This window comes from Protopterus annectens, chromosome 6.part0, assembly GCF_019279795.1.
Source record: "Protopterus annectens isolate FY-2018-M chromosome 6.part0, PAN1.0, whole genome shotgun sequence".
In the NCBI taxonomy this organism is placed as follows: Eukaryota; Metazoa; Chordata; order Ceratodontiformes; family Protopteridae; genus Protopterus; species Protopterus annectens.
The window spans coordinates 1112289048-1112306646 of record NC_056737.1 but is presented as its reverse complement, the minus strand read 5'-3'; the positions used below and the strand labels follow the sequence as shown (position 1 = coordinate 1112306646).

The 17599-nt window shown below is 36.8% G+C and overlaps 1 protein-coding gene across 1 annotated transcript in view; it reads right to left on the bottom strand.

Moving 5' to 3' along the window:
• Window positions 1-3112: 3112 nt before the first annotated feature.
• VSX2 (visual system homeobox 2) overlaps window positions 3113-17599 on the bottom strand; it is a 211331-nt gene continuing 196844 nt past the window's right edge. The window contains exon 5 of the mRNA XM_044074727.1: window positions 3113-4079. Within this exon, the coding sequence (XP_043930662.1) occupies window positions 3700-4079 (380 nt within the window). The 3' untranslated portion in view covers window positions 3113-3699. The remainder of the gene's footprint in view (window positions 4080-17599) is intronic.

Below are 17599 nucleotides of genomic sequence, written 5' to 3'. Positions count from 1 at the left end.
TAGAAAAATGCAGTAGAATATGTCATTAAGATCACTTGTAAAACTGGACATTTTAGGTGTAACCCCTTCTAAATCTAAAGGATTGCAGAGTATAAAATGACATGGGGACAGCTTAAAATAAGGGGTCTGTTTAGAGAGTGATTTTGATGCATCTAAATTGCCACTTTTACTGCGTTTTAAAAATATAGCACTTGGAAGATTCGTCGACTCACGTGTTTCAAATGTGTATGTAGACTAGACCTTGTCATGTAACTAAGAAGTAATATACTGATGTGGGAGTGGTGTTTACAACGTTTTGTAAGAAGGAAGCAGTACTATAATTTCAGAAGTACATTTTTCAGTGGAAATATCTGCAAAACCTTATACCAACTGGGACACTTTTTGAGATGTTGGGGGACCTCCCTGAAAATATTTAATATATTTGAGCTGTGGCCTATAACTCCAGATCAGGAAAAGTACACATTAAGGGGAAACATATGCAAAACCTTAAGCCTTCTGGAACACATTTTGGGATTTCAGGAGATCTCACTGATAATATTTTAATCTATTTGAGCTTTGAGATTTAACTATGATTTCTCACATGTTCTGTTAATTTCTGTTAAAGAAAGATTATATTGTTTCATTGTGTTATCTGATTTTCCCTTACATTTAATATATGGAATGTCAGACATAGTCCTAACAGAATATGCAGACAATAATATTCAATTATACAATTTCAAGACCTATCACCTATATGAACAAATAAAAGTCCCTTTATCAACATATAATCCACAATGGCTTCTTGATGCTGTGAGCAATCATGACAATAAAGTGTTATCAATGCTTATTTTTGTATATTGGAGCTATACAAAAAAAATCAATTTGACAATTAAATACGTATTTTAATAATATTTGGTCTACATTATTTTAGATACGTACATATTAAGTGGCAAATTATAAGTTTTGAAAATTGAATGAAGGCAGTTGTACTTCAGAAAGACAGTTAAGCTTGTGTAAGGAGGCTTATATTTGACAGTTTGGTTTGATACGTGTAGTCAGTGATCAGAAAAAAAAGAAGAAATGATCGTGCAATATGCTCCTTTATTGCACGGGTTACTGAAAAGGCCTTAAAATTAACTTCTCTGATTATTAGATTCATACTATTAATAAAACATTAATTTATAGCACAGGTAGAGTAAAATAATTAAATTCATCTCGGAATGATAAGACGCAGCAAAGTGAAGTGAAACTTGTTCAGAAATATGACGTCACTAAAGAAACCATGCCTGAAAATTCTGGTTTGTTCATTTACCATCCAACACTCACATTATCTTACCATACAAAATGCATGTGACTCACAAGGCCAACAGACTGTTACCACATACACTGTTCTTATTAAGCGATGATATTATCGTAATCTAAAGATGCAGAAGAGAAAGATAACCATTACTCTTCCTTTTCTGGTTACCTTTCTGACCTTTACTGGTTACCTGTTAGTGTTCCAGACTCTAGGAGAAAACGTCTGTATTTAGGTATAACAGCTAATATATATTGTCAAAAATAATCTCTTTAAATTTTGAGTAAATTAAATATCTTAGCACCAGGTTAGTTTGTTGCCACATTAAAAAAAGCATGAACAGAAATATTTTAGCACTGATAAATAATAAAGACAGGGCGTTGAAATCTACAATATTGTGGTTATCTATTTTTATTCTATGGTGTTCTAACTTTTGGGAAGCTTAGCAGTTGCCATGGTAACCAGTCTGCAACCATCATAAAGTGCCTTTAAACGTAGATAGTAGGAATGAAGGCAAGAATGAAGATCTAAAAACCCAAAGCGTGCTGACTTAGCAGGTCGCTGGTGCAGAAAACTGATGACACAGATCCGTGTGAAAAGCAGTGTATTGATCAAATGTGCTCATAGCACAGAATGTTACATTACGCTGTGAGTGAGTCTTTCACAGGAATTATTTCCTATATTCAGGCAGGTACAATAAAACTGTAGGAAGAATAAACATGAGCTGCAATCTCAGTGAAACTGACTCATCAGGGGTTCTGGTGAGTGATCAGTTCATACCTGTGATGACTGCACAATTGTCTTACAATGACACATTCAATTTCCATGCTATAAAGTCCCACAATGAACAATTCTGAAAATTTTGAAGACTAGCAGAAAGCTAAACCCAGATGGTCAGAGCTTCATTTGTGGAGCATTGCTTATTGTGTGTTCTTATATTTCTACTGAGAGAAGAAAATTATCCCAGTGTTATGGCTACCAGCACAGCTTCCTGGGGGACCAACCAAATTAGCAGGGATACCTTCTCCTCTCTTACTTCTGGGAGTATTTTTAAAATAATCTATGCTTTTTCTCAGTGATGCTCTGTTAGTAAACTGTGAAAATAACAACTTGATTCTAGCAATTGTCATGGTGTGTGCTAGGGTTTAGCATACAACTGTATTGTAAGCCAACAAAATGGAGGCCAAGATTCCATAATATGGGCACTTCCTTACTTTACCACATAGTCTTACAAATTCTTTAACATCTAACTGTAAAAGCGGTAGAGATATACATAAAAAACATGGACCCTGACATGTTTTCAAACAAATTTTACCAGCAGAGTATATGTCCCCCCTCAACAAGCACTATACTATAATACCATTTCATAATAGGAACACTGTAGAAAAAAAACACTTAAATACCAAGTTTTCCAGCCATGAACTACTAAGCTCCTGAAATGGTTATGTGGCACTTACCTAGGTCAGGCATTCAACTTATGAAACAGTGACAGGTCTTTATCTACAATAATGTCTTCCCATTCTTTGTTTGATGTAACCAACATCCCACCAAAGGGTAACCCATACAGGCGATGCACAGTAAATGTAATAGTACCATAACTTCACTATATTTTAGTGATCTTTACTAAGTGCCATCCCATGCTAATAATTATTGCTGTGGTGCAGAACACATTTTAATGGTGTTTTATTCAATGTTTGCATTTAGGTATCAGAGTTCAAGCAGCAACAGAGCTGATACGCACAAGAACAACAGGAAATTCAGGTAAAATGTCAAAAATAAAATGAAGACTAGGAAAACTGTGCAACATAATTCGTAGATGTTGAATCCTCTGCCTCATAGATCAAGAGTTCAGTCCTGACCTTTAGTCACTGTCTTTGCAGAACCTGCATGCTCTTACCATATGAGACAGATCAGTTCACATAACCCTATTAACAAAAGATTAAATTAAATCATTAAATCAAAACATTTTTATTGCAGAAGTGTATATTGATGTTATGTTGAAGAGACAATACAACATACCATGATCTAGTCTTAGTGGTGTTCTTGCAAGTGGAACCGTTTTGTCAGCAAGTAAATTAACAAATGACAAAAACTCAACAGGATATTACAAATCAATGTTGCTTCAAAGCCAGTGACTCTAATCAAACATTAGTTCACCTCTTGCAATAAAATTTTATAAATCTGAAACACTTTTTTTGCAACAAATTTCAAACTGTTATATTTTTTTCTGCAGCCTCTGAAGATGAAATATACTGAAACATATTGCCTACATCTTGGTAGGACACTTTTACTGAATCAGATGCTCAGGACACGGAATATGCTGCTTTTAGAGTAGCTCAAAAGAACCACAACTGGTCCCCAAATACTACAGTTTCATAAAGGAAAATCAAAATATAAAGTTTGTTTAAAAAAGTTTTTACTTATTAATTCATTTGTGCTTCTTCCTGTGTGACATTTGGCTGGGCATGTCTCCTTTCGTCTTCTTCATCTTTGTCTATGTTCCTTCCTGGTACATCACTAGAAACTGTCCCCAGCACTTTGGCACTGTGCTCCTGAGCCTTTGCCCTCAGAGCAGCAATGCTGTTTTCTCTCAGTTCCTCTTTGGAGATGGGAGACGTGGGATCTTTGCCTTTGTCTTCTTCTTCCTTTTCATTCTTGTCTTGTTTTTGGATGACTTGATGTTCCGTTTCAATCTTCCGCCTTGTCTCGGCTGCTGCTTCCAAAGATTTCTTGTGCATCCCTAAAAAGAATTGTTGGTATTCGGATTTAGAAAATCGCCTGGTCATTGGTAAGCCATCCTGAACTGAAAACAGTAAGCAAAAAAAACAAAGAGGTCAGGGTAAGAGCAGAAACCCTCACCTTGAAAAGGTATTATTGTTAGCTCAGTATAACCTTAATGATAGCCTCAGATGAGGCAAGGTGATTGAACAAATGCTGACAAAGATACAAGTGACAAAGTAACAGGCAAAGGGCTCATTCTGACTTTCTCTTCCTACTCCTGCAGCCAAATATGGCAAGAAAATCACATGTTTTAATGGGATCCAATGGAATATCAATTATTTAAAAGAAATCAAGGCTTAAGATAGGCTTCATGGAGTGGATGAGTAAATATTGCACATTGTTACCTGAAAGACTTAAAAGTTATATGAAGTGGCAAATGCTGGCATCTGTTAATTATGTGAGTAGAGGTTTAAACACTTTGAAATCAATTATCCTCTCAAAGACAGTTATAGATTGCTTATTCATCTGAATGGTACCACCAGTGGCCAAATTAAGGGCAGTACAAATCAAAGAATAAAACAAAAAAGGAAAGCGTTGCAGGAGCTCTATTTCTTTCCACATACTTTTGACAGTACACTGTTGCAATACAAAAATAAGAATGGAGCACTTAATCTACCAGAGTCAAGGCAGGGCATGTGTCCAACTCATCATTAATCCAGACTTGATTAGCTGTCTGGAAAATGGAGGGTTACCCAGTGGAATGATGAGTAAGTGGCTGAAAGGATATATATAACGCTTGAGGAGAAATAGAGTGTAACAGCAACCCCCTAATGGAGATTAGATGGGCTGTTACATTTTAATAATGGCAGAGAAGCTCTTGTCAGCAGGAAAATAAGGTGTTTCAAGGCATGTATAAGCCCTGCCTGTATTTGGGTCTTTGGGCAACCATGATGCTTCAAACAAGAGAGGTCAGCTCACCAGAAAAAGCAAATTTACCTACCATTGCCTTCATAAACATGAAACCACTATGCTCTACCTCTATAGTTACCAAATAACTGATCAGGTTTAATTCCACTCAGTGGTCTTCCCCATTAAAAGCCAATCAAATATGCACATAAACTCTACTATCTTTAAGGATTTCTCTAAGGCAGACTTACAACAACTAGCTGATGGCCTGTTGCAATTCAACTCCCCCCCAAGTACCCTGTGGCCAATTCCACTGCATTTGCAGAAGAAGTCTATGCTCATCTTAATGACTGTTTTGATACACTGGTTCCCATGTGCCACAAATATAATGCAAATTAAGGAGCAAACTCCTTTGGTGGACTCTGGGTATAAACAAACTATACAACACAATAAAAAAATCCTCATCTCTAGCAGCAAACAGAAAGTCTCTTATTATTTAGAAAATCATCTGGTCATTGGTAAGCCATTCTGAACTGAAAACAGTAAGCAAAAAAAAACAAATATGTCAGGGTAAGAGCAGAAACCCTCACCTTGAAAAGGTGTTATTGTTAGCTTAGTATAACCTTAATGATACCCTCAGATGAGGCAAGGTGATTAAAATACCAATGCAAACACTTCCACACAAAAAATGTAAACCTTCCATACTTTGTTGTGTACTTGGAAGCCACGGAGATGTCTTCACACTGTTCCTTTGTATACTTCCTTTCCATTCTCTCTTGACAATCTTTTCTAACTTGATCTGATCCACCAAGCCTACGTATGAAATGAAAATCACCGCCTCTAATAAAGACAACTGTAATGCATTCAGCTATGTAAATAATCTCACATTGTATCAAGCTGATCCATAACAATATCACCTATTCAAACACTGAGGACATAGCTAACATGTTAGAGGACATACTGAGTTCAACCCCCCCCCCATCTCCACCTCCCCTCCATCCAAACTACACATTGTATATACCCCGCCCCCAAGATAACCTTTGAGCAAGTCTTAAAAGTACACTTTGAGGTAAAAAAAACACTAGCTATGTAGGGCCTGACAATCTACCAGGGTGTCTCCTTGTCAGTATGAAGCACGGTCTCACTGAACTTCTTTTGAATCTGGTCAGCGTGTCAATTACATTTATCCCAGAGGCTTGGAGAACAGCTGTGGTCATACCCCTTCATAAGAATGACCCAACCACTGATGCAGGAAACTACAAACCAATACGCCTTACCAGCATTTTCTACAGGACAATAAAACATATAATTATGGACCTTGTAAACAAGGACACTGGCAACCTGAAATCACTTGACTCAAATCAGTTTTGGTTTGTAAAGGATAGATCATGCTTACACAGTCTTGTGAACCCCTTTGAAAAAGTCAGCAAGGCTTTGGATGAGAGGGGAGTGGTCCACACCAGAGACCTCAATCTGGCTAAGTCCTATAACACCATCCCACTCCCTGTATTGTAGACAAACTAATCAAACTAAATCTAAATCCATATACAACCTGATGTATAGCCAACTGTCTTAGAGATAAAACTCATTAAATTAAAATCAGTGGTGCCCTCTCTCTCCACCAAAATGCAAATTACCAGTAGGGTTGTCCAGGTCTCTATGCTGTGTTCGCACCAACTTGATATCTGTTTCACTGATGCAAAGGGTCAATGACTGACAAAATATTTGGATGACTATAAACTTGGAGCTCTCATCAACTCGCCTGTTGACTCCCAAATCCTACAAAAGGGGTCCATTGCATGCAAACACATGGTACCAGGACCATGGTTTAAGGATAAATGCAAAAAGTATGGCACTGTGTTTTTTGATAACCACTGGTATCCTTGCACCTATCATATATAAATATTCCCTCAAAATCAATACAGTTATTAGGGACCTGGGCATATTTGTAGACAATAAGCTTACCTTTGATCACCATTTCTCTGTGTTAATTAGAGAAGCATTCTACCCCATCCAGCTGATTATGAAAAGTACATCTTCCCAATCCAGGAATGTTATCAGTCTTCTCAACACTTCTCTTAAAAGGCTCCTTTTGGTATTTAACTGTCCAAACAAATGATCCAACTCAAAAGACCACAATACTTCACTAAGAATGCCTGGCTTGTAAAGCCTTAAGTGACCTTGTCCAGTATGACCTTTGACATGTCCACTATGACCTTTGACACTTCCACTAAACACATAATACCATAAACACCCAAACTAGAATCTTAATCTTCCAGCAGAGCATAAATAGAAAAAGAAACTGTTTTTCCTTTTTATTGGATCTTTTTTATTTTGTTATGGAAGAGGACAGATATGTAGATGTAAAACAGGCATATTAAAACAGTGAAGAAATATACAAATACTGTTGAGGAAATAATAGAATGGAAGGTATAGAAAAGGATGCATTAGAAACATATGGAGATGTTAGATAAAGCTTCTAGTAAAGTAAAAGAAGACAGTTCACAAACAAATTATCTTTGCTATATATTTTATAAAAGTTTGCAAATATGACAAAATATCACTTTGAAAAGTTTATTTCTAAAAGTATCAATTGTATAGGCAGGGTTTAGGGAATAGAACATTTGGTGGCAACATTTTAAAGTTGATATGAAATCAAAGAAAATTAAGTTGTGTGTAATTGGTGGTCCTTGTCTTCAACCAGTATTGACTACAAATTTTTATTAAAAGCAATCAAAACGAGAAATTTTAAAATCTGCCATCTCGTTGCATTCTCAAAAACTTGGTCCCAATTACTTCTCTCTTTCCTATAATATCTCCAACGATTGCTACCTATCTGACAATAAAATTCTCTGACATCTGCATTGGGAATAAAAATACCAATGCAAACACTTCCACACAAAAAATGTAAACCTTCCGTACTTTGTTGTGTTCTTGGAAGCCACGGAGATGTCTTCGCACCATTCCTTTGTATACTTCCTTTCCATTCTCTCTTGACAATCTTTTATAACTTGATCTGATTGATTCTTATAGTTATCATGAAGTATATGTCACATGCCCTAATGGTAGGAAAGGCAGTCTCTAGTCTGCAGTCCAAACCTCTGATTGGCCTCATCTCTATTACCTTTCCATCCATAATTATTTGCTCCCAATACCTTGGTTGCTTTCACAAATTCTCTACAGAGTACTTTTTTAGTAATAAATAAAAACAATAGGTTACTGACCAAAGTTCCAAAAGCTTTAATAAACTCTAGCCCCTTGGCTAACAAGCTTTAATAAGTAAAAAGACAATCGTAAAACACATACACACACACACACACACACACACACACACACACACACACACACAACACACACACACACACACACACACACATATATATATATATATATATATATATATATATATATATATACACAGATACAAATCTAAAATTAATGAAATATATTTTCTTACAACCTATGTTCTTAGTTATAAAGGGATTTATTTAGATACCATTGGCAATTGTTGGTTAGAAATTGTGAGCTTTCTAAGATATTAGATAAGGTTCCTTCTGTTTCCTATAAACGTGGCCGAAGTTTGGGGGACATGTTAGTTCACAGTAGTTTTATTTCCCCTTGCTATCCAAATGCGTAGACATCAATCACTAATAGCTACTTTCCCCTGTGGGAGTTGTACTTAAATTAATAATATTAAATCTAGACATGTTAGTACTTTTAGATATAACATAATTTATGTCCTTAAGTGTCCGTGTAATTTTTTTCTGTATAGGAGACAGTTAGAGAGCTTTCAAACTGAGGCTTCAAGAATATATAAGAGATGTTAATAGACAAAAACTTGACAGTCCGGTTTCCTATCATGAAATTGAACATTAAGAATGCCGAATACTGGAAGGCTGAACTTGGTAGTTCGAAAGTTGAGAATGTCGAAGCTGCGGAAACCCAAATTCTTTCCCAGGGAAAGAATTTGATTGGCCGTTTTTGCAGCTTCGACATTTTCGGACCGGATCAAGGTAAGTGTACGAACGGGTAGTGATGGACTTTAGGGTTAGGGTGCTGGTCAGGTAAGTGTGCGACAGCGATGGATTTTAGGGTTAGGGCGCAGGTCAGGTAAGTGTGCAATAGTGACGGACTTTAGGGTTAGGACGCGAGTCAGGTAAGTGTGCGATAGTGACAGACATTAGGGTTAGGGCGCGAGTCAGGTAAGTGTGCGGTAGTGACGGACTTTAGAGTTAGGGCTGGGTTAAGGATAGTGCATAGATAGTGGTGTATGTTAGGTTTAGTGTAGGTTTTGAAGGTGTTTGATGTGATTGTGTTATGTGTGTGTTTTTTGGAACAGCAAATTTTTTCCCTTGGAAAAAAATTCACTGTTTTGAAGTTTCGATGTTATCCAAATTCGTTCTTCCAAGTTCGAACTTATGGTGTTCAACATTTTGAAAGTTCGATTTCGTGATATAGACCCAACAGTCCTAAAGTCTTGTATTTATTTTTATTTATTTTATTTTACATTTGTTAACTGGGATAGTCCGACTGGATATATGTCCATTTTCAGCGGAGGCCCGGGGAGAAAAGCTCCAACAAAAACAGCAACATAAACATAAACAAAAGACAAAAACAATGTACAAAAGTATTGGGTTGCTTGAAGAAGTGACGAAAAACATTTTAGAACATGGAGTCAGAAGTTGACATTACTAATATTGTCATAGGAACCACAAGCTAACATCGTTAGTAAGTGAGAGTGAAATGTATTAGTTAGAAGGAGAGAATTATGGCTAATACATTGTGTAGAGTGAGGATTAGCCAGGCTTGGTACAGTAGCAGGACCTTTTTGACCCCAGGTGTAGTTTAAGCTTGGCTTTGAAGTGATTCAGGGAAGAAATTGAGGTAATCTCAGGGGGTAAAAGGTTCCAGGTTCTACCTAGGGAGTTGGACAGGAGAGAGTCACCGGCTAGGTTATTAGTTTTGTAAGTCTGGATGAGGACTTTGTTGGAAGAATGTAGTGGTCATGGATTGTTATACAGGGTGACTAGGTGTTTGAGTGAAGGGGTGTTTTCAGGGGTGTATATGATTTTGTGGGCTATGATCAGTTGGTTGTATAGCACTAGACTAGGAAGTTCGAGCCAACCGAGCTGAGTTAGATTGATGCAGTGATGTGTTCTAAAAGGGAGCCCAGTGGCGAATCTGGCAATGTGATTGTAACAGGTAGTAAGTTTATTTAGATTGGACAATGTGATTGTAACAGGTAGTAAGTTTATTTAGAATTGGCAATGTGATTGTAACAGGTAGTAAGTTTATTTAGAATTGGACAATGTGATTGTAACAGGTAGTAAGTTTATTTAGAATCTGGACAATGTGATTGTAACAGGTAGTAAGTTTATTTAGAATTGGACAATGTGATTGTAACAGGTAGTAAGTTTATTTAGAATCTGGACAATGTGATTATAACTTGTGGTAAGTTTATTTAGATTGGACAATGTGATTGTAACAGGTAGTAAGTTTATTTAGAATCTGGCAATGTGATTGTAACAGGTAGTAAGTTTATTTAGAATCTGGCAATGTGATTATAACAGGTAGTAAGTTTATTTAGAATCTGGCAATGTGATTGTAACAGGTAGTAAGTTTATTTAGAATCTGGCGATGTGATTGTAACAGGTAGTAAGTTTATTTAGAATCTGGCAATGTGATTATAACAGGTAGTAAGTTTGTTTAGATTGGACTTATTGTTATTTAGAAGAAGAGGGGATGCGTACAGGAGAGTAGAGAGAAGATGAGAACGGGCAATGGCTACCTCGGCTATGGGAGTTAGAAAGGTCTTTAATCTGTACAGTGGACCTAGTTTTTTATTGATGGTTTTGATCAATTGGTTAACGTGTAGGTCAAACTTTAAGTGGTTGCCAATAGTGACACCTAGAAGTTTAGTAGGTGGGTTAGGAGAGATAATTGTGCCATCTTTGGATTTGATTGTGAAGTTTATGGGGAGGGACTTTTGTGTTGGTAGGAATATAAGCATTTTAGTCTTTTTGGGGTTTAGAATCAGGCAGTGGTTGGATAGCCAGTTTTCTATCATGTTGAAGGTTGTTTGGGTACTTAGCTGTAACTCTGTAGGGGATGTAGCTGAGCAAATTAGTGTTGAGTCATCTGCGTATTGGATGCAGTTAACTTTAGGAATGGCAGTGTGAAGATCATTGATGAAGATGGAGAATAACAGAGGACCTAGTATGGACCCTTGTGGAACACCCAGGTTGTTTGGTAATAGGGTGGAAAGTTTAGAGTGCCAGAGTACGGCTTGCTGTCTACCACTTAGGTAGGAATCAAACCATTGAAGTGATTTTAGATCTAGACAGAGTGATTTTAGGGAGTGGATTAAGAGTTGGTGATCCACCATATCAAAAGCTTTGGGCAGGTCCAGAAATAGGGCTGAAGAGATATGGTTGTTATTACGATGAAAGTTAATGGCGTTAGAGAAGGCTAATAGGGCTGTAGTGGTGCTGTGGTGAGGTCTGAAGCCGTGTTGAGTGTCTGCCAGGAGGTGGTTGTTTATTAAGTGTTGCATGAACTGTTTTTGGATACATTTTTCCATTATTTTGGCTGGGGGAGAGAGTACGGCTATTGGCCTATAGTTGGATAGTTCAGTAGAGCCTCCCCCTTTATGGAGAGGGATGACATAAGATATTTTCCAGATATTACGAATATTAGCTTCTATTAATGTGCGATTTATAAGTACTGAGATTGGATAGGCAATGGCGTCATCAGATTTTTATAGGTATTCAGCTGGAAGGTGGTCAGCTGCGAGTGTGGTAGGTTTTAGTTTTCTGAGTAAGGTGTGGATAAATGATGTAGCAATTGGTTGGAAGCTAAATTGTGGAAGATTTTTAGAGGTGGAGCTGTTTGGGCTGTAGGGGCTAGGGGGCAAGTTGCTAGCTAGGGTGTGGATAGTCTCGGTGAAGAAGCGATTAAAACTGTCTGCAACTACTTCTAAGGGTTTATCGGTGAGGGCCTCAGGTACAGGGGTAGTCATTTTGCCAGGGTGTATTAGATTGTTTAGTCCAGCCCAGAACTTTTGAGGGTTATTTTGGTTAGAGGATTGTAGATTACTGTAGTATTGTTTTTTGTCAAGTAGTGTAAGTTTTTTAGTTTCATTCCTAAGTTGCCTGTATTCAATTTGATCCTGAGGGAGTTTAGTAGTTCGCCATAAAGCCCAATCTTTGTCTCTGAGTTTAATTTTAAGCCTGGTCTCTTTTGAGAGCCACGGTGCAGTTTTTGGCTTGGTTTTTTCAAAGCGGATGGGTACATGAGAGTCAAGAATCTCAAGAAATTTTTTGTTAAAGTACAATACTGCTTCTTCTAAGGGGAGGTGTTTTAGCATAGACCAATTGCAGGCTTTTAGTTCTAGTTGCAATTTGGTTAAATCAAAATTTTTTTTATTTCTGACATGTCTTAGTAGAGGTTGGTTGGGGTTGCATACTTTCTGCTTGATTATATATGTGAGATGGTGATCACTTAGACTATCAGAGAGGGTACCATATGTATACAGGTTGGGGTGATTGTTAATGAGTACCCAATCAAGTATACTTTCTTTCTGGTTGGGCTTACCAGTTCTAGTTGGTGTGTTAATAACTTGCTTGAATGAATGCAAGTTAATATGAGTGGTAGGAGATTCAGAGGAACAAGTTCTCCAGTCTATATTAAGGTCACCGAGAAGTATGGTTTCTTGGGGGTAGTGGATGGATATCCAATGAAGGATGTCTTCTAGTGTGGCTATATTATTACCTGGGGGAATGTACACACAGATTATGTAGATATGTTTACTGTTATTAAGTTTCAGTTTGGTAGCTAGGATTTCAGAATTATTGGTCTGAGGCGGTTGAATAACATCTGTAGTTACAATCATATCAGATTTATATAGTACCGCCACCCCACCCCCTTTTCTGGATGCTCAGTCCAGCCTGTGTATGTTATACCCAGGGGGAAGTATTTCATTATCGGTAGTGGAGGGTTTTAACCAGGTCTCTGAGAGACACAGAATATCAGGGGCAAGATCAACAAGGAGTGCATGAAGTTCATGCAGTTTGTTATTGATACTTCGGATGTTGAGATGACAGGTTAAGAGAGAGTTGGGTGGATGGGGAATTGTATTTTAAACAACAACAAGGTGGTGACTTTTCTTTGTTACAAGGAACTATTCCTAAACAAGTGACAGCTGGACTGGGAAAAATACTTCACTCAAAGATAAATTATTATATAAAAGTCTGTTTTTATTTTAAAGTAAGGCACTTTGATGCTTTTGGGCCTAAATTCAGAATGTAATTGAAAATAACTGATTTAATCCTACTAATAAATGAATTGATTAATTGATCACGTTTTAGATTTGTATCCATATTATAAGGAGTCCGCGGTGGTGGTGCTGCGGTAGCGTTGTCGCTTCACAGTAGGAGTTCGCGGTGGTGGTGCTGCGGTAGCATTGTCACCTCACAGTAAGATGCTGTCCGGTTTGATTCTCAGCTAAAGCGTCTTCTGCGTGGAGACATGCGTGAATGGGCATACCTTCGTTGAAGGTTGTACGTCAGGGCTGTTAACTCGGCACGTAAAAATCAACTACCAATCATTAGCGGACCGGAGTTCCGCTGTGGCGACCCCTAATCGGGAAAAGCCAAAAGACACAAACATATCTATATATATATATATATATATATATATATATATATATATATATATATATATTTATTTATTTCATATATTCACTCAAACATTTAGTTTAGCTAAATATAATGTGCAGAAAGTACATAATAATTATATTTCAGTGACATGAAGAAGTGGGGAGGAAGATATATATATATATATATGTGTGTGTGTGTGTGTGTGTGCGTATTTTTTTTAAGATTGTTTTTATGTTTACTCCTTGAAGGCTTGTTAGTTGAGGTGCTAGAGTTTATTAAAACATTTGGAACTTGGGTCAGTAGCCTGTTGTTTTTATTTATTTATTATTGTCAGTTCTATTTTTACCTTTTCAGTAATGTTTGGGAGCAAATGGTTGTAATTAAAGAGATAATCTTTTGAGCTAGGTTACATAATCTGAATTGCCTAGACATTATAAGGCCTTGCTGAAGGTAATGCTATTAGCTGCCAAAAAAGCAATTACTAGAAAAAGGAAATCAAGATCTAATCAATCATAAATGAAGTATGCAATATTGTAAATGAGAACAAAATGGAGGTGGGATCTTTAGAAAAGGAAAAGAGCAAATAACGGAGAAATAAATGGAAACTGCGGGAACAAGGGTCTATATTAGAACACTGAACTTTCAAAACTTCAAGTGTTCTAATATCGACCCGTTTACAGCTGAAAATATCGAAGAAACAGAAAACCAAATTTTTTCCTATGGAAAGAATTCGGTTGTCCGTTTCTGTTGCTTTGGTATTTTCAGTGCTCTGGTGGAAAGTTACGGGTCAGGTTCAGGTAAGTGTGCGATTGTGTGGACATGTGGGTTAGGGCGGGTTAGGTGAGTTAGGGTTAGGGCGTGGGTCAGTTAAGCGTGCGATTGTGTGGACGTGTGGGTTAGGGCGGGTTAGGTGAGTTAGGGTTAGGGCGTGGGTCAGTTAAGTGTGCGATTGTGTGGACGTGTGGGTTAGGGCGGGTTAGGTGAGTTAGGGTTAGGGCGTGGGTCAGTTAAGTGTGCGATTGTGTGGACGTGTGGGTTAGGGCGGGTTAGGTGAGTTAGGGTTAGGGCGTGGGTCAGTTAAGTGTGTGATTGTGTGGACGTGTGGGTTAGGGCGGGTTAGGTGAGTTAGGGTTAGGGCGCGGGTGAGGTGACTGTGTGATAGTGACGGACCTTAGGGTTATGGTTTGGGTTAAGGTAAGTGCATAGTTAGTGGTGTATGTATAGTTTAGTGTAGGGTTAGGTGTAAGAGTTTAAGTGTATGTGTGTGGATTGCTGTTTGTTCGGTGTGCTTGTGTATGTGTTTTGGAGCAACAAATTTTTTCCCTAGGAAAAAATTTGCTGTTCTGTATGTTCACTGTTTTAAATTTTCGATTAATAGGGTTCGATATTAGAACACTCAAAATTTTGAAAGTTCGTGTTTTAATATAGACCCCAGGAACAATACATGCAGAATAATGTTCAGGAGTAGGAGGGAGGTTTAAAGGAAGCAGGCATTCAGCAATTTATGTAATGCTGAAGTGAATGGTAGTTGTTAATAAAGAAAACGTGTACAGTAGAGAAAACTAGTCAAAATGTTTACACTGCCTTGTTTTCTTTTTTTAACTGTATGTATACCTATGTCACTATTAACATTGTGTGAATTTAATACGGGTGCTTAAAAAAGTTATTTATAATGGGGTGAGAACTTACGTTAGTGAATGAATTGAGCAGGAAGTTTTTGGAATAGAAAAAGGCATTGATAGCATGGGCATTGCTTTCAGCACTAGAAATTATTAATATGGATACGACAGAAGCAAGAATGATTACTTATGATGCAATTAAATCTTACAATGATCCAAACTATGAGACCTACAGATTTAAACCACTTTGGTTAAAAGAATGACATGATTTATATTCATGAGAATGTTTTTATATATATATATATATATATATATATATATATACACACAGTGGATATAAAAAGTTTACACACCCTTGTTAAAATGCCAGGTTTTTGTGATATAAAAAAACAACAAGTCATTTCAAAACTTTTCCCAACTTAAATGTGACCTAAAACCTGTACATTTCAATTGAAAAACAAACAAATCTGTTAGGGGAAAAATATAAAAAATAAATCAAAAGATGCTTCAACAAAGTATTAGTTTAAGGGTGTGCACACTTATGCAACCAGCTTATTGTATGTTTTTTTATTTTTTATATTTTAATTTTCATCAGTTTTGGTGTTTTACACTATTTATTTAAATTTGTTTGATTCCTGACCCATTAATTGAGACGTGATGGAAGCAGCAGTCAAGGAATTGACTACAGCAGTTCAGAAATTACTGGCTGTAGTAGGAGAGACAAAAATGAAGGAGGAAGAACAAATGATACTGAAAGTGGGAATTCCACTTTGACTAGCAGCCAAATGGAACTATTCACGCTACATTCACCAATACCAGGACTTTCAGATAATCTATCTGATAAAGAGTTTCCACCTCTAAACCAACAGCAGATTTCCAATGGATCAACGACGATACCAGGAGCCACTAGAGGGCAGCAAACAAATACTTTCAAAATAAGCGAATGGTTTGCGGTACCGGAAGTGGATTTCTCAGGTCTGCAAGAGACGAGAAATGAGACGTGGAGTTTGAGGGAACAGATTTCGGATTTGGAGAACATTTGCGTAAAATATCGAGGATTACAGCTAGATAATCTACTTTTAACAAAATCAATGGCCCTGAAACAAATTCTGAAGGGTCTTAGGCTTTGGAAACTTCCTATGGGCATATTATCAGGTATGTCAGCTTTTAGAGAACTTGTAGCATTATACGATAAGACTGGGTTAGAAATGCTGAATATCATTGTATGAAATAATGAAGTAAAAATTAAACAGCTACAGGAAGAAATATCAAAATTAAACAATTCTATTTCTAGTGGTTTGTTGTTTAGTCACCACAAAGATAGTTACTCAAAAATATTGAGAAGGGTCGACGACTTTGTAAAAAAGAGTTCAATGACTAAAAGCAAAAAACTAGAAAGAGACTCTAGAGAATATAAGAATAATTGTGTATACCCAGTTGGTTCATGGAAAAGAAACACTGATAATTTATTAAACAGTGACTGGAGTGAAAATGACAACCATGGCTATGGGGTAAACCCAGATTCTATTAACTTACAGAGAGAGAATCAGTATTTTTCCGGAGAAAATCTGGATGTGAGGAGATCGGAGAGACTGAAAAACAAAAGCAAAGGTGGTCATTGGAACAACCAAACACAGGGACATTACTACAAGAATTGGGGGAAGAAAAACCCTCACTAAATAATGCTGATAGTACCGATGAATTTGTATTGAATACAGTGTTCCCTTGGCAAAATACAGTGTTTTCTTGGCAAAATGAATGTGAAATGGATTTGAGTGAAAATATAAAAGATTTGAGTGAAAATGTAAATTTTGAAATGGAAGTGATAATTAACAAAAAAGCAGGTTACACCATTTATAATTATACGGACACATTAATACAGGATGCACACTTTGAATTATTAAGTAAAGGAAATACTTTTGCTCCTAACTATAGGGTAGATGTTGCTGATGTATTAACGAGTCTGAAATTATATGTTAGACAACTGAATTTAAATTGTCATTTTGCTAATATGACTATTTCATTAGATTTAATCAACAACTGCAAGCAAGTATTACAGAGAAAAAGTAGGTGTGTTCCCCCTTTATAAGCAGGATATAATGTTATTTGAAAAAAACTGTGAGATTGAATTTAGATAAATATTGAAACAATAGAGTATAAAGGATGACAATCTGTCAGTACAAGAGAGAATAGTATTCAAAGACATTTAAAAAAACAAAGAAGTTAGATACATGAAACCGGATAAGGGAGGGGGGACGATAGTCATGTATGTAATAGACTATATAGCAAGGATGTATAAAATAGTTAATGATATCATGACTTATGAGAGGGTCTCTATAAATGAGCTTATGCACAGATAGATTGTTATTTGATGGACGCATTTATGGATGGTAACATCAATGAGGCTCTCTATAAATTTT